General features: G+C 41.1%; 2 protein-coding genes and 1 long non-coding RNA gene across 3 annotated transcripts; all 3 read right to left on the bottom strand.

Annotated features, from left to right (window-relative positions):
- Positions 1 to 4,304: 4,304 nt before the first annotated feature.
- LOC114774208 (uncharacterized) lies at positions 4,305 to 5,595 on the bottom strand. Its single transcript, XR_003744754.1, has 3 exons — positions 5,286 to 5,595; positions 4,987 to 5,032; positions 4,305 to 4,889 (listed from the first exon to the last, which is right to left on the bottom strand). It is a non-coding gene; the product is annotated as an uncharacterized LOC114774208 (long non-coding RNA).
- A 274-nt stretch (positions 5,596 to 5,869) lies between these two features.
- LOC114774266 (BOLA class I histocompatibility antigen, alpha chain BL3-7-like) lies at positions 5,870 to 11,448 on the bottom strand. The gene is made up of 5 exons (XM_028966207.1): positions 11,323 to 11,448; positions 10,148 to 10,405; positions 6,643 to 6,915; positions 6,031 to 6,330; positions 5,870 to 5,973 (listed from the first exon to the last, which is right to left on the bottom strand). Exons 1-5 carry the CDS (start codon positions 11,372 to 11,374, stop codon positions 5,870 to 5,872), a joined length of 987 nt encoding a protein of 328 aa, XP_028822040.1. The 5' UTR covers positions 11,375 to 11,448.
- A 1,723-nt stretch (positions 11,449 to 13,171) lies between these two features.
- Positions 13,172 to 15,823, bottom strand: LOC114774265 (class I histocompatibility antigen, Non-RT1.A alpha-1 chain-like). Its single transcript, XM_028966205.1, has 6 exons — positions 15,816 to 15,823; positions 15,472 to 15,686; positions 14,954 to 14,963; positions 14,826 to 14,843; positions 14,629 to 14,674; positions 13,172 to 14,442 (listed from the first exon to the last, which is right to left on the bottom strand). Exons 1-5 carry the CDS (start codon positions 15,821 to 15,823, stop codon positions 14,668 to 14,670), a joined length of 258 nt encoding a protein of 85 aa, XP_028822038.1. The 3' UTR covers positions 13,172 to 14,442; positions 14,629 to 14,667.
- Between the last annotated feature and the right edge of the window lie 4,735 nt (positions 15,824 to 20,558).

The following is a 20,558-nucleotide window of genomic DNA, read 5'->3' as shown; positions in this document are numbered from 1 at the left end:
GTCTGGTAAATGCCGTAAATGTCGTGACTTGACTTGACTCGGACTTGGATATTGTGATCTGTTCATTTTGTGGAATTATTTATGTAACCGAGCTTTACCTCACTGTACTTTAGACATGTACTTCAACATTGCATCCCTCATTTGAGTATTTCACAGAGACATGTATCTTAGGACGTAAAAATCTGCTCCGCTTTTGGGACAACGAGGACTATTCTGGACTCTCAGGTGAGCGGACCTGTCCGAAGTGAAGCGCCAGTTAACATGAATCTGTAATGTTCACAAACGTCCGATCGTTGCACAACAAGTTGGATTACAGCAAACTACAGTGTGCCAACCAATGGGAGATGAGAGACTGCTGTGTCTTCATTTTCACCGATTGGTCGCTTTGTCCCGCGGAGGTGGGCTGTGTGTGTGTGTGTGTGTGTGTGTGTGTGTGTGTGTGTGAACTCTGAGTGGTCGCTGTTTACCTCCCGCCCGCCCAGCGCTAATGCTAACCAGGCGCTAGCAGACTTGTACCTGATCCTCAGCAAACTTCACATCGGTGGAGACTTCGACAAGACAAACCTGAAGTCTGTCCCACCAAAATTCTTTAAAAATGTAAACTTTGCTACCAGAGGTGGTAAAACATTCCTCATCACCGTGTTCATGGTCCTTGTGTACAAGTCTCTGCTGAAACGCACTAAACCAGCCACCTAGAACATCATGGTCTCAGCTCTCTTGGGACAGACATGGGACATCTTTAGGGAGGCTGCTCCATATGGGGAGTACACAGACACTGCAGGAGTACACAGACTCAGTCACTGGTTACATCATCAAGTGCATTGAGGTTGCCGGTTCAAATCCCAAAATGCCAAGGTGCCACTGAGCAAAGCACCGTCCACACACACTGCTCCCCGGGCGACTCTCATGGCTGCACCCTGCTCACCAAGGGTGATGGTTAAAAGCTGAGGACACATTTTGTTGTGTCACCATGTGCTGTGTTTGACAATGACAAAATAAGAGGGACTACACACAGAAGATCAAGAAATACTTCCACAGCACCAGAGACACTCGTGGAATGTGGCTTGGCGCACAAGCAATCCACAAATCAGCAATGGTGATGCCTCCCTTCTAGATGAAGGGGATGACTTCTTGGCACATTTTGATGCAAACAACAGAGAGCAGGTGAGGAAAGTGACCAAGTTCTCTGTCTCTCCACAGCTGATGTGAGGAGGACCTCCAAGGCTGTGGTGATCAGCTAGCTGGAGTCCTGAATGACATCTGAGTCTCTGGTCCCAGCATGTTTCAAGACCACCACCATATATATTAACATATTTTATTGTAAAACCTGTTGTTGAAACCTCACTGAATTTAACCAGGTAAACATATATGGGTCTTTGTGCTTTTCTTGTCCATCTTCCGTTGGTGTTAATTTTGAACTCCAGTATCCAACCCGAGAATGTAACACCACAATATAACACAACAATGTAAATTATACACTTTAGTGTGCAGATTCGGTTTGTATGTTTTTATCTGCAATTTTGCACAACCCAGGAAAAATGAATTTTGACATAATGAGCTTGGATATTATGAATGAAGGAAATATGCTTCCTCCCCTTTAGAAAAGTGTGAGAGCAGTAAGCAGGCACACAGAGGACCTCACGCCCACTCAATTTTCAATTTTACATTGAAATGTCCATATTCATCATAAATCAGTGTGCACATGACCAAAGTTCCCAGGTGAATTTTTCAGTGTTTTGGGCCAGAAAGGTATTAATTTCTATTTTTACACATCCTATTTTACCCTAAACAAGTGCATTATCAGTGGCCCAGAGCTTTTGAACTGTTTTTTTTATCCTTTTTTGTAAAAGAGTTCCATTCATCAATCCAATCCAACAGTTCCCTTGTGAAATGTTCAGTGAAAACAGTGTTGTACAGTACTGCAGCCTGCAGAGCAGAATTTAAGGTGGAACTGACAATTCCAATAAGGAGCTACTTCAGCATCCTGTTCTATTTGTAAAATGGTTATAAGATGTTGCTCCAGCCAGCCAGAGAATCTCTTGCCGCCCCTTCGCAAAATACGGGCTCCCTTACTTCCTGCAAACGGGGAACAGAAAACTGATCGTGGCCGTGAAATCATGATGTCAGGGCAGCATGTGTGCATGCACGCACAAAAAAAATTGCAGATGCCGCCCTGGGCTACCAGCCACATTGCCCATAGCAAACATCGCCACTGCCAGTGCCAAAGAAGTCTGCAGTGACGAGCCACAATGACTACTGACCTGTTGCACTCACACCAATCATCATGAAGTGCTTTGAAAGGTTAGTCATGCCACACATCAAGAAGAACCTCACCACCTCCCTGGATCCACTTCAATTTGCATGTCAACTGAGGATCACATATCCTCAGCCCTCCACTTCTCTTTGACACATCTTGAAAAGAAGGACTCAAATGTCAAGATGTTATTCATAGAATTCAACTCTGTGTTCAACATAATCATCCCTCATAAGCTGGTTGTGAACCTGAGTGGCTTGACCTGAACACCACCCTCTGCAACTGGGTCCTGGACTTCCTGACAGAGCGGTCCTCCACCTCCTCCATCATCAGACTAAGCACAGGAACACCACAGAGATGCAGGCATGCACTTATATTAAACCAGTGGTGTCTTCATTCCGTGCATCCTCATGGTTTGAGTGTGAAACCAAATGTATACAAATTCCTTAAATTTAAGACTGAAATGTACACTAAACCGTGCAACCATTAAAAACAAGGTAAATGTGTCAGACAAATTCAGCCCAGACCATCGTGGCCCCCCTGATCCACCAGGTGGCGCCACATCTTGATTTGTTTTCCATGTCTCTGGAGAAGCGTGGTAATTATGACCATTTTACCTAAAAGTATATTACCTCCCCAGTTTCTCCAGTCCTGGCCGGTTTTCTATGTCTGTGTTCTGCGTATTTTCTGTTCTGTTTCACAGTCACATTATATTTCGCTTGTGTTTCTGGCTGTCTTCACATCATACTGGTGGCATGTACATGGTCCCCTAGTGCCCTAATAAATTATTTTAACTTTTTAACAGTTATATGATTAATTCTGTAAATATTCTAATTACGATACACAATCACATATGAACAGATTTGAGTGGTTGAAGTGAACCTCAATTTGGTCTCTCACACTGAATTTTTTTTGGGGGCTCAGATGGGATTGATCTGGCATGTACCCAGGAAGCGTGTTCCTCAGATTTCAAGGCCATGGCTGTTGTCAGGAGTTCCTGGTTTTATGATTTTATGCTTCAGAATTTCAGAATGTTGGTGTCTGGAATGGTTCTCTGTACATCTGACAAACTGCCAGCAGGCTCCAGATTTCAGGACGATGCTCAAAGGTCTCAGCCCACATCCTTAAACACCAGTAGTGAACACAGGTCCAATTTATATGGGAGGAAACTCCACTTTCAAACAATAAAGATGTCATGGCTCCTGAGCTCATTAACAATTCATTTTGTATTGTTTTGTTAGAATATATATCAAACTAAGTAAAGTCATCTTTTATAGCCGATTTCCTTGACATTTAAATAAATCAGACTCCTCCAGCTTTGCGAACTGATGTGATGCCTCCAATCCTCAAATATTGTTCATCCGTCAGGTGCTGTCAGGTGAAACGTGTCATTTGACAATCTCTGTTTCTCCCTCAGCTCCAACCGTAATTTCTTGGACTCCTGCAGCTCTGTTTAATGACCTTTCTTTCATCTCCAGACTCTGATGTGGCATCATCAGGTTTCCTTTTCCTGTGGGTTCCTGTGCATCTGGTTTCTGGATGGTCCTACACCAGAGCTTCTTCCACCCGAAAGTGTGAGCGTGTTGTACAGAAACCTGTTTCTCTACATCATACTCAGAAATACTCATTTTTTAACATACATACTCATGTCAAACTTCTTGCCTTGTTTATGGTTCCTTGCTCCTTGTCATTGGTTGTATTCGCCCTCGTCTTCTCTCCTGGTCAGGATGTGTTTAACCTGCCCTGCCGTGTCTGAGTTCCCCTGCGCTCCCTCCATTCTGTCTCTGTATCTGTGAATTCTGGTTACTGCATGTTGTATTTCCCCTGCATGTTGTAAGTCCACCAGTCTTGCGTTGTTCCTGGTGCCTTGTGCCTTTGTTCCTGGTTTTATATGATTTTGAATGAATCCTTTGTCGCCTCCTCCATGCCTGGATTCCCCTCTGAGTGTGAATGTTGTGATGAATACTACCACTGAGTATTATTCAGTATTATAATGAAAAGCTAAGCTGATTACAGTAACGGTGATTTTTAGTCACAATTTTTCATTTCTATTGCTTTTTATGCGTTTTAATGACAATTAAATACACTCTTGTAAAAATTAAAATACAGTTGTGGCCAACAGATAAGTGATTGTGCAAAACCATACAGTATACAGTACCACAGATGTAAACAGGAAAGCAGCAGTATTGACAACCAAATGCTGGTTACTTTACACAACAGTAGATACTACCAGTGATTTAAAGCATTAAAATGACAGCACTGTACAGTATGTTTGAAATAAAGTAATGTGTTTTACTTAAAAAACGAAATTGCAAAAAAAAGCCACACAGATTTAAATTAGTCTCCACCCGAGTTGATGTCAAGTTCCAGCCCTGACAGCTCCTTCTGTCCGCTTGTCTACATTATGAACCTCAGTCAGTCTCTTCTTGATAGTTCTGGCCTGTATCCTGGTTTTGGTTAACATCTTCATATATAAATGAATGAGTCTCTGCCCTGTGCACAGTGAGTTCTGGATGAAGTTGGTTATTGAAGGTGTTTCACCTCCTTCCTGTCTGTGTATGATCTGCAGGAGTCTTCATCTCCGGTCTAGATTGGCACCATACGGCCAGATATACGAACAGCGCCGTCTGCATCACTGTGCAACAGAAACAAATCTTTAAAAAAATATTCTGTTCATGAGCATTAAGGAGAAGTGAAATGTTTCTATAGTGATAGACGATGTAGGTTCTTACTATGTGATCAGAGCTGCTCCAGAGTTGTTAGACCCTGTATCAGACTCTAGAAAATCAAGTATAAAAGTGCAAAATATAAATCACAACCTTCCCAATTATAAAGCTAAACATTCTAATTAGAAATAACATGTTACAAAATAACATGTTAACATGTTAGCATGACAGCATGTTTGGTCTAGAAGTTACTGATTGTCCCGGTCCCAGTGAGGGACCAGAACATGAGCATATGTGGGAAGAAATGAGAAACCCCGGTGCGGTGGGCCGCAAGGAGGCAGGTAAGTTTCCTCCGGTTTACTTACTTTTTCTGTGCTTGTCTGTATCAGGCACCGACATTATCTCACACACTCCTTCAGAAATAAAACTGTCAGACCCAAAGATTTACGAATCTGTTTTCCTGGCTCTGGATGAGAAACATTTAACTTTCACATGAAACACTTTGCTTTAAATTTTCTCTCACACAGGATAAGTCTTACTGGTGTCAGATTGAGTAGGAGCCGAGTCGAGTTGACGGATGTCAATCAATGACTGAGCGGCTGGCAGTGGCCATCTTACCAATTTATAGGAGTCATGCAACCTTGTTTCCATGTTGCTCCCAGTCACATAGATGGAATCATGTGACACTGATGTTGTTTGCTGCGTCTCTCTCACCTGATCTTCTCTTCACAACCATCCCAACACCAACAACCACAGCGATGAGAACGAGAGCAGCAACAACCAACCCAGCAACGATGCCTGGAACATTATTACCTGCAATAAAGGATTTGTGTAAATTACTTTTATACTGGACTGTGTTCAGTGTGTAATAATAATCATCTTACATTCAGCACTTACATTCTGTTTTTATTTTAATTATAAAGTAATTTAGCTCTCGTTATCATTATTGTTATTGGTTATTGTGCATAGGATGAAGATCTTTAATTGTGTCCTCAGCACCATACAGTGAAATACTCTCCACAACACTTTGTTGTAAACTGGTCCTGCACATTTCTATCCAAAGGACATTAAAGCAAGAAGATTGATGATTCTGTCTAGAAGCTTCTGTACCTGGACTGTTGGTCCTGATCTTCTCCTCAGTCAGGATTATGTGGATTGGGTCTCCACTCTTGTGCTCCACCACACAGGTGAACTGGTTCTTCTTCCACACATCAGGGGTCACTTTGAGTTCTGCACATTTTTGGAAGGTTCCGTCATGGTTGGGCAACGTCTCACCAACATCTACATCTTCATGCAGGTCCTGTCCATCTTTCTGCCAGCTGATCATCACCTTATCAGGGTAGAAACCTGTAGCATGACAGACCACTGGAGAGGAGGGGTCTGTCTGCAGCAGAGACACCTGAGGAGGGACTAGAGAGAGGAAGAGGGGAGGGGGACAGGACACCTTCATATCAACAGATCAATCAACAAACACTCAGATATTTAAATCTAATTACATTTGTAGATGATTCCTGTGTACGTTTTGTCTCTGTTTTACTGTGTTGTTAGTAAATGTTATTCTTTACATTATCAGGACTACTGGATGTTTTTGCTTATTTAATGTGTTTGTAACAATGTTTACAATGCAAATATAAACAACAATAAAATATTTTCTGATTTTAATAATAACATAGAAACAGTCTCAGCGTTTGTGTTTCTCATTGTTCTTGTATGCTGCTGTACCTTTTCTCTCCAAACTGATCTTCCCGTACTGAACATACTTCTTCAGCCATTCAAGACAAGTCTGGGTCAGGTAGTTCTTGGTATACTCAGCATCAGCTACATCCCATTTCTGTTTGGTGATTACAGCCTGTGGAACTGGAGCAACCCAAGATGTGCTCCTCAAATCCAGTGAGATAAAATCTGCTCCATCGTAACCATCCTGACTGTATCCATCTGTAGCTCCAGTCTCATCATCCCACTCACAGCCAAACATCCGCTGTACAATGTGGATTCCTGTAAAGAGAAAAGAAGACAGAGGGGGAGTTTATGTCTGTGCCAGTGTGTGTTTTTACTGTATTTTCTGGGTCAATGTGTGGGTGTTAGTCTGTTTATATATGCAAATAAATGTGATTGAGAGAGGTGAAGGTGGGTAGTTAGTGGTAAATGTGGTAGAGAGAGGTGATGGTGGGTACTTAGTGGGGGGTAAATGTGGTAGAGAGAGGTGAAGGCGGGTAGTTAGTTGGGGTAAATGTGGTAGAGAGAGGTGATGGTGGGTAGTTAGTGGGGGTAAATGTGGTAGAGAGAAGTGATGGTGGGTAGTTAGTGGGGGTAAATGTGGTAGAGAGAGGGGAGAGGCGGGACAAAAATAGTAGAATTTAATCTCCTCCTTTCCTGGAGACCGGGGGGAAGTAACCACATTTTAATGTTGGCTGGTGGTAGGAATGAAGCTGTGAGCATGATTTATGAATTTTAATGCCGGTTTATGGTTGTGAGTGTAGAGGGCGGGTTAGAAAGCAGGCTGGGAATGAATATGTCTGGTGGTTTTGCACATTTCTTGTGATTTGTAAATTGCTGTGATTAATAAACTTTCTTGAGGTGCACAAAAATTGACATGATCTTAAGACTGTGATACTGTGATATTTTGTGAGTTTTTATGCATATTATTTATATTCCTGGCAGGTTACAGTATGTGTTAGTTCTTGGATAAAGACTATAATCTGTGGCAATTTAAAATAAAAGTGGCCCTTTGTTTTCTGTAAAACTCGTTTTCTTGGTGCATTTTATTTCTCTGGATCTGCCCAGCGTTGTTAAATAAAAGGTGTTGGTAGCGACACCAGTTTATATCAGCGAGGTCCTCATTACTGAGCACACTTACTACACGTAGAAAATAACGGGGTTCGTCCCGAGTTCGGACTGAAATCGGCTTAAAGAAGAGGTGCGGGCGAACTTCAGCAAACACACACACACACACTCCCACTATCACCCCCCCCCCCCACACACACACATACCCACACATTTCTCTCCCACTCCCACACCCACCATTGATCGGCCACACCCCTCGTCCTGTTGGTGGAGGGTGGAGTGTAGATGTGAGGTAAAGTAGAAGCTGTTTTCTTGCTGTTTGACCTGTAGGGGGCGCTTCATGTAACTGATAAAAAATCATAAATGTTCATAAAATATCTTTCATTTAACCTTAAACGTCTCCTCAACACAAACATGTGTGCGTGTGAGTGTGTGTGTGTCCGCAAGTGTTTACATTGTGTGTGTGTATATGAGTGTTTTCAATGTGAGTGAGTGTGAGTGTGTGTGTGTGTGTGTTACTATATTTATTAAGTAGTAAGGAGCTCACTGTTAATCAGGGCGGAGCTACATGCTGCTCTTTTACTACAGAGAACTATAGTCTTCAAAGATCAGAAGTTTTTTTTAAATAAATTATTTTATGAACTCTATTAACAGACGAGCTTCTGTCTGCTGGACTGGGACACAGTGAGGATCAAAACCGCAGCAGCTGCCATGCTGCCCCGCCCCTCCAACAAGCCCCGCCTCCCAGCAGCCTCCCACAAGCCCCACCAATTCTACCCCATGCTGCAGGTGGGACTGTGGACCCTGTTTTCGACGGTCTGGTGACCAGCAGGAAGCGAGGGGGGCAAATAAAACTTCATCCCGACACGGTCACTTATTCAGAGGCGGGTTTGGGCATAAAGTGTAATAATAACACGTCACCTACACAGACTGTCGCTGTTATATGAGAGGTCAGGCAGGTTCGGGTGGTGAAGGACGTAGCTGGACAGTATAAGTGAGTAAGAGAGAAAGGAGATAATTCATACAGTAAAGGTTACGGATCATGTTACAGGATCACAGCAAAATACACACGTTGCCTGAAGGTGCAGGTGATGATTTGATTGTTCAACCAACAGCAAACCTTGACTTTCTATTGGCTGTTGGACGTTTCACTGGGGATTTCAGTTTTAAGATTGGTGAACGAGGAGCTGATCCTGAATCAGAGGACATTTATACCAACTGCAGCAGCAGAACTGGGGAACCAGAACCAGACCAGCAGGACCTGAGCACAAGTAGAGAGGATTTGATGGTCATTTGAGAGAGAGGTGGGGTGAAGGATGAAGTTCAAGCACAAGATTTAATCTGGTCTCCAGCACGGCTGTCAGAAACGTAGCAAACATCTGTTCTTGAACCGGACCTGTGTGTGTGTGTGTGTGTGTGTGTGTACCACAGTTATAATAGTTTTGGATTTTTCATTAGTTTTAGTTTTTATTTCGTTTAGATTTTTTGCATGAATCAAAATCACCAGAATAGCCTTATCCATCTTAGCTCCGATGAGGTTATTGACTCTTGCAGCTCCGGGTGTTTTGAATTTTGGTTCGAGTGAAGTGGTGAACTTTTTGAAGGTAATCGAGTCACACAGTCGTGTAGACATTCCAGTCTTAATAAACATATTTACCAATGCTTCTTCTCATTTGTGGTGTTCCTGCGTATTTACTAGCCAGCAGCTACTTGGTCCATTATGGATGCTGTAGTATCACGTTCCTTTCCCATGTTACCTGGCCTGGCTACCGCTTCTCTTTCGGGGGAGGGAGGGCGAGAGGCTAGCTTGTTCAGGTACTCTTGGTTCGCCTTTTTGTGTGAGCTTTTCAAATGGACTTTCAGATTCGTGGGGTTTTTCCCCTTGAGAAGTATTCCACATATTGTATCACCTGCTTCTACAACAAGGCACTTACTTTTATTTTTGCCACTGTCATAATCAAAGAAATCCCAAATAGGACTTTCGTCCGCTTTCTTCCGACTTTCGCTGCAGCCATCACGCTAGCCGACTATGGACACGTGACGTCACAGACCACGTGTTACCATAATGGTCAAAAACCTGGCTTAAAACTGGCAGCGTGAAGTAAATAGATTTTAATTCAACCCAAAAGGCTTATTACAAAGATGAAAACGAAGGATGTTTTTGCTATAATATTAGTTCGTTTAAGTTCGTTTTGTATACACACAAAACAGTTTCAGTTAGTTTTCGTTTTTTTTTTTAACATTTTCCTTTGTTTTAAATTGTCAGAACAACAGTTAGAAAACTAATTTGTAAGAGTTTAGTTTTTTATTATTATCTTGTCTTGTATCATGAAACTTTGATAAACAAAAAATGACTGCATTCGAACTTTATGTAGTTTAAATAAGAGATTTAACTAATAACAAGATAATTATTATTTAAAAACAGGATTAGATTTCTACTCACCGCCTGACTGGTTAAAACGCTGCATCAGTGTACCGATATCGACTTTGAAGTTTGCTTCAGGTCCTTGATAAATCTGGGTATTTCTGGTCCAGTATTCTGGTTCTACATTCTTAATCCAGTCCACTTTGGGAATCGCTTGCCTGATGTTACTATCATAGTAGTCAAGCTGCTGTCCATCCACCAGGCCGACAGCAGTGAATTCTGGGAAATTAATTCCCTGCGTCACTCCAGTGTAGAAATACTGCATGGAATGAGAACCTGTAAATAAATATTAAACACAACAAAAATAATTAATAAAAATATAGAAAATATCTCTCTCTCAAATAGACTCTAAAGTGGATGAATATAATGTCTGAAAGTTGATTCATGGCAATGTGACATTTGCACATGCAAAGTTTCCCTCACTCCTCTCTCAAACCACCTATCTTCTCTGTCCAATATTTGAACATTCTCGTCCAAAAACGAGTGTCCTTTGGCCCTGAGGTGTTGCTCCTTCTGTGCTGGACCTTCCTCCCTGTGTAGCAGCTGTTTGGTTGTACAGCTCGGAGCGCTCTTCACCGCACTGGACAGCATACACTACATGGCTCTTCTTCTGTTTAGGTGCCCGGTCGTTGGGATGGACGAGTCTCTGTCTCAGAGTGTTTGCAGGTTTGAAATAGACCGGTTCAAATATTGAACAGAGAAGATAGGTAGTTTGAGAGAGGAGTGAGGGAAGCTTTGCATGTGCAAATCAACAAACCCTCACTCAACCGAGGTGGAGGCCTCAGACACAAACTATCTCCAACCTATTTCGCTGCCCTTTCTTCCATTCACACGTTCACCAGGTTGGCCACATTTAACAACCCGCTTAATGGGGGTAGGAGGAGCTGCCAGGGTGGGGCTGTCACATCTACACCTCCCCTGCCTTTGTTCCACATAACAAGCTTATTCAAGGCGGGATTGAGGTAAAACCAACCTGGAGGATAAATTTGTGGGCACGAACCAGCTTCCCTCATATTGACAAAGTGGATGCAGAATGAAACGTCTCTAACTCTCTAAGTCTCTAAGAAAGAAAGTCCAGTTGCCATGACGCAACTTTCAGACAAGTTCACCTGGATGACTGAGAATCTTCAGAGACACGATACTATAATATTTCTAGTAAAGAGTCGAGATAAAATGTTGTTTGTACCGCGTACCTCCACAAACAAGATGAAGGCGAATTATGAAAAGCAGAACTGCAGCCTTCATGTAGGAATTTATTCCAGCAGATGAACCCGGACATGAATCAGGAATTTAAGATTCCAAGTGACTCAACTCCTCGCCGTCTGGCGGTTTATATCTGAGAATCTGAACCAGTAGAAACGCGCAGCAGATCTCACGTCACTTAAAACCAGGATGAACAGCAGAGTCTGGGGTTTAGTCTCGAAACTGAAAGCAACATCCTGAAAAAAACTGGTTATTGTAACATGATATTTTATAATCTGTGTTGTTCTCCATTTTGTCCGTTAAACTCAATTAACTTGCAAAACTAAATTCAAACTAAGTTTGAATTAAGGGGGTCATGGAGCAAACATGTCTTTTCAAATCTGTAAAGTGTGGCACATAATAAACAATATCTTAAAATATCTCGATAATCTGTTGTTGCAGGACATGGTATTTTTCTACACTAATTACTGTACTGAATTCACTGCATCTATTATATAAAAAATAATCAGAATAAATTGATACCTAAACATGTATCTGTTTGGACATCCATCTTGTCGCAATGCCTTATTATTTTATTTAATTTGAATATACATGCTATAAATGAGTTGGTGGGATGTTCCTTTTCTAATTGTACCTCATACTGTTAACTATGCATGAACATGTAATCTCTTTTTGTGTGCATGTTCACAATCTTACTAAATAAGTGCCACATCTATATCTGTTCACCAGGTTGGTGTGCAAACCAGTTTTTCTGATAGTATTGAGGTCATCTTTTTATTTCTGTTCTATTTCTTCTTTGGTCAAGAATACATTGATAGTAAAGAAGAGTAGAAACAGTAGGAAGGTAATAATGTTGGGCCCATATGTTTATTTATACTCAGTGATATTAAATACATGTTACACAAATTACAGAAGAAAGGCAACTCAGCACTAGATAAAAGTGTAACTAACAAATTAAATAAAACATAATATCTGTTTTTTACTGCTTTAGGAGTGGAAATATTCTGTTGTCTCATGTTGCTACCTTGTGGTAATGCTGTGACATTGCAGCACAGTGAAGACAGTACATTCTACTGTGTGCTTGATAAAGAAAGATAACATCAACTGACAACATTTTGGGGCAGTGGTGGCCTAGCGGTTAAGGAAACGGTCCTGTAAACAGAAGGTTGTCGGTTCGATTCCCGATCCGCCAAGGTGCCACTGAGGTGCCACTGAGCAAAGCACCGTCCCCACACACTGCTCCCCGGGCGCTTGTCATGGCTGCCCACTGCTCACTCAGGGTGATGGGTTAAATGCAGAGGACAAATTTCACTGTGTGCATCGTGTGCTGTGCTGCTGTGTATCACATGTGACAATCACTTCACTTTCTTTCTTCTTCTTCTATAATGTACTGTACACCACACCTCAGAACATACTGGAATAATTTAGTTGTTCCTCAAAAGTCTACATCAGTGGTCACCATCCCTGGTCCTGAAGGGCATCAGTGTGTAACGCGAACCGGGATCAGAACGAGACAGTGCAGAACATCTTTCCATGTCCGGGCACACTTCATTCAACTCGAGAACTGATTGATAAGTATGTGGAGGTAAACACAATGTGCACACATTTATATATATATATATATATGACATATTGTTATCTATTATTTTTATCTATTATTTTGACTAATTTGGATATTTCTTTTTTAACAAATTATAAAAGGAATCATATCAATTTCAAATTCACCATCCAGCTCTCTCAACTATAAGTGTTCAGTCAACATAATAAAAATAAAGATAGTCCATGAAGCCCAACCACTTTAACAATCATCGGGGCAGGGCAGGAAAAAGGACACAAACATTCTCACAAAAAAGGATTTATTTTTAACAGTGCACATACAGAAAAGACAGGGTAAAAAAATATTTACATATAATACTTTATTACATGCAAGATGCCACATTGATGTACCAGGATGGTACAATCCACATTGGAGTGGATGGGGAGGGGTAAAGAGAAGAGATGGGTGTGTTAGTACGAAATGAGCTGAAATGACAATAAGTGAAAAGAGGACTAAACATTTCCACCAACACTAACTACTGCAGCGTTACTAATGTTGAGGAGAGTCTTTGTAAAAGCTTGACTGTATAAGCAGAATCTTAGTCAATACGGTACTAAACTGAAAGCCAATGCAGAGGAGACAATACAGGTGTAATGTGTTCATATAGTCTTGTATGTGTAAGAATTCTAGCAGCAGAGTTTTTAATAAATTGGAGCTTATTCAAGGAAAATGCAGGGCAACCAGAAAAACAGGCTAGATGTTATAAATGTATGCACTGATTTCTCTGCATCAGAGATGGAGAGAAACTTCCTAACCCTCGCAATATTTCTCAGGTGGAAGTACGCCATTCTGGAAATATTTAGTCACACTTCACAACCATATTAATTGATTTAGTAGGAACAGCCAAGAAACCAGCACACTCCAATCTATATTAATCCACCTTTAATCCACCAATCTATATTAAACCCACTGAGGTTGTGGGTTCGGGTTGAACGGTTTTGTATGTGTTTCTATGTGTATTGTAAACTGTAGCATAACCATACATTGAAATTCTGTGCTGTAACTAGCCTGCTGCAGATGACAGCGAGTGTCCTTGCTTGTGTTTAAGTGGACGTGGCTTTAACACATGATTGTCTATCACACATGGACATCAACGCAATACAATATTCAATACAATGTTAACAAACTCAAGCACTATGCATAAGACAACTTGAATAAAGTTTGATCACATCCTTGAATGGCTCTGCCCAGAACAACGTCTGATGAGCGCACACCATTCAGAAATATTTAGTATATTTCTGTGTAATTGCTTGTTTTAAGCAGCAATTTTATTTTACAGCAAAATAAGTTGGTAAATAATGATTCCCATATTGTAATGATTTGTGGAACCATTTTGTATGCTTTGCCTTGTCACCATAGTGGATCAACTGGTCTGGTTCTGACAAATCAGTTCTGAATGAAGTTGGTTATTGAAGGTCACTCCTTCCTGTCTGTGTATGATCAGCAGGAGTCTTTGTCTCTGGTGTAGCTTGGCACCATACGGCCAGATACACGAACAGCGCCGTCTGCATCACTGTGCAGCAATAACAAATGTTCATGAACATTAAGGAGAAATGAAATGTTTCTCTAATGATAGACGATGTAGGTTCTGTTTCATTTCCTATTTCAGGTTGTCCAGCAAAGTTCCTCCTGATGTCACTAGAAGAACGTTTCTGCATGTGAGGAACATGTTAAAGTCTGAAGCAGAAATTAAACTTACTTTGTGACCAGAGGTGCTCCAGAGTTGTTAGAACCTGCATCAGGCTCTAGAAGAGTAGAAATACAAATCTCAAACTTTCAAATTATAAATCTACACATTCTAATTAGAAATTATCACAAAATAATATGTTAGCATGATATTTGTTAAAGATATTTTAGACCTTTTGTCAGGTGAACAGAGATGAGTGTAATACTCACGTCTGGCCTGCTGGTGACCTGTATAAAAGAGAATAGAAAGTATTTTAGTATTTTTCTGATTAGTAGTTTCCCCACATGACACCATGTTTGGTGTAGAAGTTACTGATGTTGTTTGCTGTGTCTCTCACCTGATCTTCTCTTCACAACCATCACACCACCAACAACAACCACAGCGATGAGAACAAGAGCAGCAACAACCAACCCAGCAACGATGCCTGGAACATTATTACCTGCAGTAAAAGATTAGTATAAATTACTTTTATACTGGACTGTGTGGAGTGTGTCCTGGGTCAGTGTGGTGGGTTTGGATTTATGGTTGTAACATTTATACAGAGTTAAGTTACACTCATTATACAGTTTCATATGAAAACCGTACTAAAATCTCTACTGTCTCCAGAGCTTTTTGGCTTTAATTTCTCTTGTAACAGCAGAAAAAAATGATGTAAAATGAATGTAAAATGAATGTAAAATCTGCATGACACGATGAATTAAACACAGATACACGTACATTTTTTCTTACATCCCAAAGGATCTAATCATTCACCATGAGTCCCAAATACTTAACCAAAGAGCGAAAAGTGCTGTTTTAATAACACTTTATTTAGTACAAAATGTGCTGTTGATTAGCTGGTAGAAGATGCTGTACCTGCACTGTTGGTCCTGATCTTCTCCTCAGTCAGGATCATGTGGATTGGGTCTCCACTCTTGTGCTCCACCACACAGGTGAACTGGTTCTTCTTCCACACATCAGCTGTCACTTTGAGTTTTGCACGTTTCTGGAAGGTTCCATCATGGTTGGGCAACGTCTCACCAACATCTACATCTTCATGCAGGTCCTGTCCATCTTTCTGCCAGCTGATGTTCACCTTATCAGGGTAGAAACCTGTAGCGTGACAGACCACTGGAGAGGAGGAGTCTGTCTGCAGCAGAGACACCTGAGGAGGGACTAGAGAGATGAAGAGAGGAGGGGGACAGGGACAGAAACAGGACGTCTTCATGTCGCAGATAATTAAAAAACATAATTTTATATTCAACACTTCAAACATTTTTGTTTTGTCAAAGTTTTCCCAATAAAAAAGCAATAATCAGTCTATCATTTCAGTCCAAGGTTTATTTGAACAATGAGAGACAGAACGATAACAAAAAAATGCATTTCAAAATAATTATAAATTAATTCACATTTTTTTGATCATCTTTTCCCACTTATTTGAGGTTGGGTCGCAGGGTCAGCAGATCATTGGAAGACTTCCCTCTCCCCGTCCACTTCCACCAGCTCATCCTACACTCTGTATATAGGATTTAGTTTTTCGCCTATTTATTTATAGACCTATGTACATTCTTACATATATTTATTTATACTCAGTAGATATTTTTATTTATAAAGAGTACAAACTAATTCCACAACTTGTACAATAACACTTACACACATGTTGTTGTTTTTCTACTCTGTACTTGAGAGACACCATCTACCGGAATCATATTCCTTGTATGTGCTTGCATTTACTTGGCCAATAAATATGATTCTGATTCTTATTCTGATTCTAGGAAATCCCAAGGCGAGGACAGCCAAGAGACATAGTCCCTCCACTCTGCACTGAGTCTATCCTGTGGCCTCCTCATGGTGAGCACCTACACAGGGAGGCACCCAGTAGGCATCCTAACTGAGCCACTGCATCTGGCTCCTCTCAAAACGGAGTAGAAGCGGCTCTACTGTGTATCACATGTGACAATCACTTCACTTTATTATTATTATTTACTTTACCCTCCTGTCCACCAGGGTAAACCCCAACGTACAGGCCCAGAGCCTAGAGGAAATGAGTATGCCCACACCAGCTTGCCCCCTCTCACCAAGGGCAACTCCAGAGTGGAAGAGAGTCCAGCCGCTCTCAAGCAAACTGGTTCCCAAGCCGTGCGTCAAGGTGAGTCCTACTATATCTAATCAGGACCTCTCAGTCTCGCACAGCAGTTCAGGCTCCTTCCCCACCAGAGAGGTGACGTCCTAAAGCCAGCTTCTGTAACCGATGATCAGATCGCCAAGGTCCCCGCCTTCGACCACCACCCAAATCACAATGATCCTAACAGATCCTCACCAAGACATTTTCAATACCCTTCCTGAGGACATTTTCAGGGGGACCTTGCGGGCTGCAGGATTGCAGTCCTTCACGGTGAAGTGTATTACCAACCATTTTCTTGGTGAATATGGCCCCAGCTACCTTGAGATCATTGACAAGTGCCTCCTGAGTTGTCCTGGGCTGATTCTAATTATCATTTAAACTCCACAAGGTGAGATCTTTCCTGGAGTTCCAGACCAAGGGAGATTGGCAGTTACTTAATTGATCTTCCATTTGCGAATAATCACACCAACTGTTGTAACCTTCTCACCTAGCTTCTTGTCCTGCACCTACATACAATATTGAACACTACACAAACATGTACAAACAAATAAAAGAGTTCTAATATCTACATCAATAATAATAAAAAAATGTTCTGCACACCAACCCTGCATCCCTCTCACTTCCCATGAGACATGTCCAAGAGGACAAACCGGGTTACCGGCCCACTAAACCAGGGTCACATCTGGATAGATTGGCTGCTTCTATGGACTGGTGTCTTTTATACAGGTAGCGAGTAGAATCTCCTAATGTCAGCTCCTTAGCTTTATAAAATACACCTCGCAGTCAGAAATCTTGCTGATTTGCATTTTCATAAATGAAATGCTAATTAATTCATAACTTTTTGGAAAATGAATTATTTTGTTCTTATTGTTCTGTTTCTCACTGTTCAAATAAATCCACAAGTGAAATTATAGACTGACGTTTCTTTTGTTATGTGGGCAAACTTACTAAAATTAACATGGTATCAAATAATTATTTCCCCCCAGTGAAGACGTAGGCCACCCACCACCTTAGAAACAATAATGCTTAACTATTACCGGTGCCTGATCATTTCATATACTTCTCCCCTCATTCTCTATTATCTTTTAATTCAGTTGCAGAAGAAGAAGTGACTTCTGGTTTTAATGAAATCAATAAAATCAAGCGTGATGCCACTATTGTTTTGAAAGGTTTTTTTAATTTGCACTGCTTGTAATTATTGATCTGTGTGAAAGTGGAGTGATTGCCATTGTGAAACACTGCAGAACAGCTCATGGTGACACAATGAAATGTGTCCTCTGCTTTTAACAATCACCCTTGATGAGCAGTGGGCACCATAACAGGTGCCCAGGGAGCAGTGTGTGGGGACGGTGCTTTGCTCAGTGGCACCTTGGCGGATCGGGATTCAAACCAGCAACCTTCTGATTACAGGGCCACTTCCTTAACCGCTAGGCCACCACTGGCCCAATTATTTTATTATTTATTATTTTACTTTATCCGTACAGTATGTGGGTTCTCCCTCTTTGCGTTACCAACCTATGAGCCACAGGCCACTGATTCCTTCAGTACATAAACAGTTCAACTGTTTCTCTGTCCTGCTGTACCTTTTCTCTGCAGACTGCTGTTCCCGTAGTAAATGTACTCCTGTAGCCATTTGTCACATTCCAGGGAGTGGCAGTACATGCAAAAGTCATGAGCTCCATCCAATTTCTGTTTAATGACAGCAGCCTGTTCCATTGCAGCAACCAAACCAACGTTCTTCATTTCCAGTATCATGTCAGTTCCATCATAAGCACTCCGACCAACAGGAGAAAAATGGATTCCAGTCTCATCATCCATCGAACAGGAACATATCTGCTGCAAAGTGTGCACTCCTGAGAAAGAGAACATTTCAGTAAAAAAAAAAAAAAGCTATATGAGGATTTTTTGAATTCAGATACATGGGTTTTTACTAGTTAACGTGAGACTCTTATCGGGCGATAAAAAATATCGCCGTTAATCTATTCACAAAGTTGGGTTGGGAGCTGGGTCTATACTACACAAGCTATTGTGCTGGAGTTCAATGGTTACACTAGATTTATAAGTATATTTCTTCTTTCTTTTGTCTTTTAGTTTCTTATTTCCTAAAGACTTTTATTTTGTTTTTGAGACCCGGTTCAGGTCTCTTGGACACATGGCGTGAGCTGTGAGAGGTGCGTGGGGTTTGTGTGCAAAATGTTCTCTCTTTCATTTTAATTTCTATACATATTAGGAATATTTTGCATGTGTGTTATTTTGCACCCGTTTTTATGTTTTTAAGACGCGATGTTCTGACGCGACCTTGCTTTTTGTACAGAATACACTTTGCACAGAAAATCTCTTGGGTGTCAGCTCATCATTTGTGGTTCAAGAAACGAAATCAAAAAGTTACACAACGCAGAAGAAGAACCGCTACACTATGATGACTTTCACCTTGATATTTTAGTGCAGATGTATACCTAGCCGAATTGCACTGTAGGGGGCGAGAACGAGTCTTCGAACTGTGAAATTACCACATCAAACATGACGTGGTAACATGGATGCAGCTATTTAACTGAATAAACCGTTGGTAAACACAAGTACAATTTATTTTCATCACCAATTATCATAGTAGAACAGCTTTCTCAAGCAGTTTGTGATGCATTTTGGAAACAGGAGATGAGCCCCTGGTCTAATGCGCCACCTGCCTTGAGAAACCCATTTTGCTTACTCTAGATTAATTCCAAGATTGCAGTGAGATTAATCTAGATTAAGAAAATTAATCTGTGCCCACCTCTAGTTTTTACATTTTTTTTTTATTATGCTAGACGCTTAGGCAGGTTTATGTTGACTTGTGTGCACCTCTGCAGTTTGAGGCGCTCCTAGGCCATATATCAAGAAAAGCTTGCACACACACTACGTTTACGCATCTACGTGCATCTACATACAAAGCTCACACATACACCACTTTTTTAAAACATTTTTCTCCGCACATACACACTATATTGTACAAAAATGTAATGTGTGACATGCATGAAAAACTATGTGAATGCGTGCATGGCAGAAGTAGTATGTGTGCAAGGCTTGTAAAGTAAAGTTTAAAGTGAAGTGATTGTCACATGTGATACACAGCAGCACAGCACACGGTGCACACAGTGAAATTTGTCCTCTGCATTTAACCCATCACCCTGAGTGAGCAGTGGGCAGCCATGACCGGCGCCCGGGGAGCAGTGTGTGGGGACGGTGCTTTGCTCAGTGGCACCTCAGTGGCACCTTGGCGGATCGGGATTCGAACCTGCAACCTTCTGATTACGGGGACGCTTCCTTAACCGCTAGGCCACCACTGCCCCATGTATGTAGTTGTATAAGGACTACATAGTGTATGTGCAAGCTTTTCTTGATACATGGCCTCATACTGCAGTACTTTGTATACAGTGTACTGATGGAAGGTTGTGTTGTCATATTTGGTCACTGCTCATAAGTCTCAACATGAATCAATTTTTGCAAATGCTAAATTGACTATGGGCACCATGTGTCAAGTGCGGAAAACTGATCTTGAAAGTTTTTAGTTAGTCATCTGTTTAAAGACTTTATTCAGCATCAATGACATACAGTATGTAGTAATGTCAGACATTATGGATGCTTTTTAGAACTGTTTGTAGTTTAGAACTCCATCTCCAATCCTAGTGATAAACATTTTATTCTGTAAAGAACATATTTGTATATATTGCATTGCCAAACATATTTCTAGTAATACATTTATATAACAATACATTTAAACACACACTGATAACAGTATGCTCATTACAAGGGTTTAGCTCAACCATTAAAATGTAATCTTACAATTCAGATTCAGTTTTTA

Source organism: Denticeps clupeoides, unplaced genomic scaffold (genome assembly GCF_900700375.1).
Source record: "Denticeps clupeoides unplaced genomic scaffold, fDenClu1.1, whole genome shotgun sequence".
NCBI classification, from domain to species: domain Eukaryota; kingdom Metazoa; phylum Chordata; class Actinopteri; order Clupeiformes; family Denticipitidae; genus Denticeps; species Denticeps clupeoides.
This window is presented reverse-complemented; position numbering and strand designations above follow the sequence as displayed.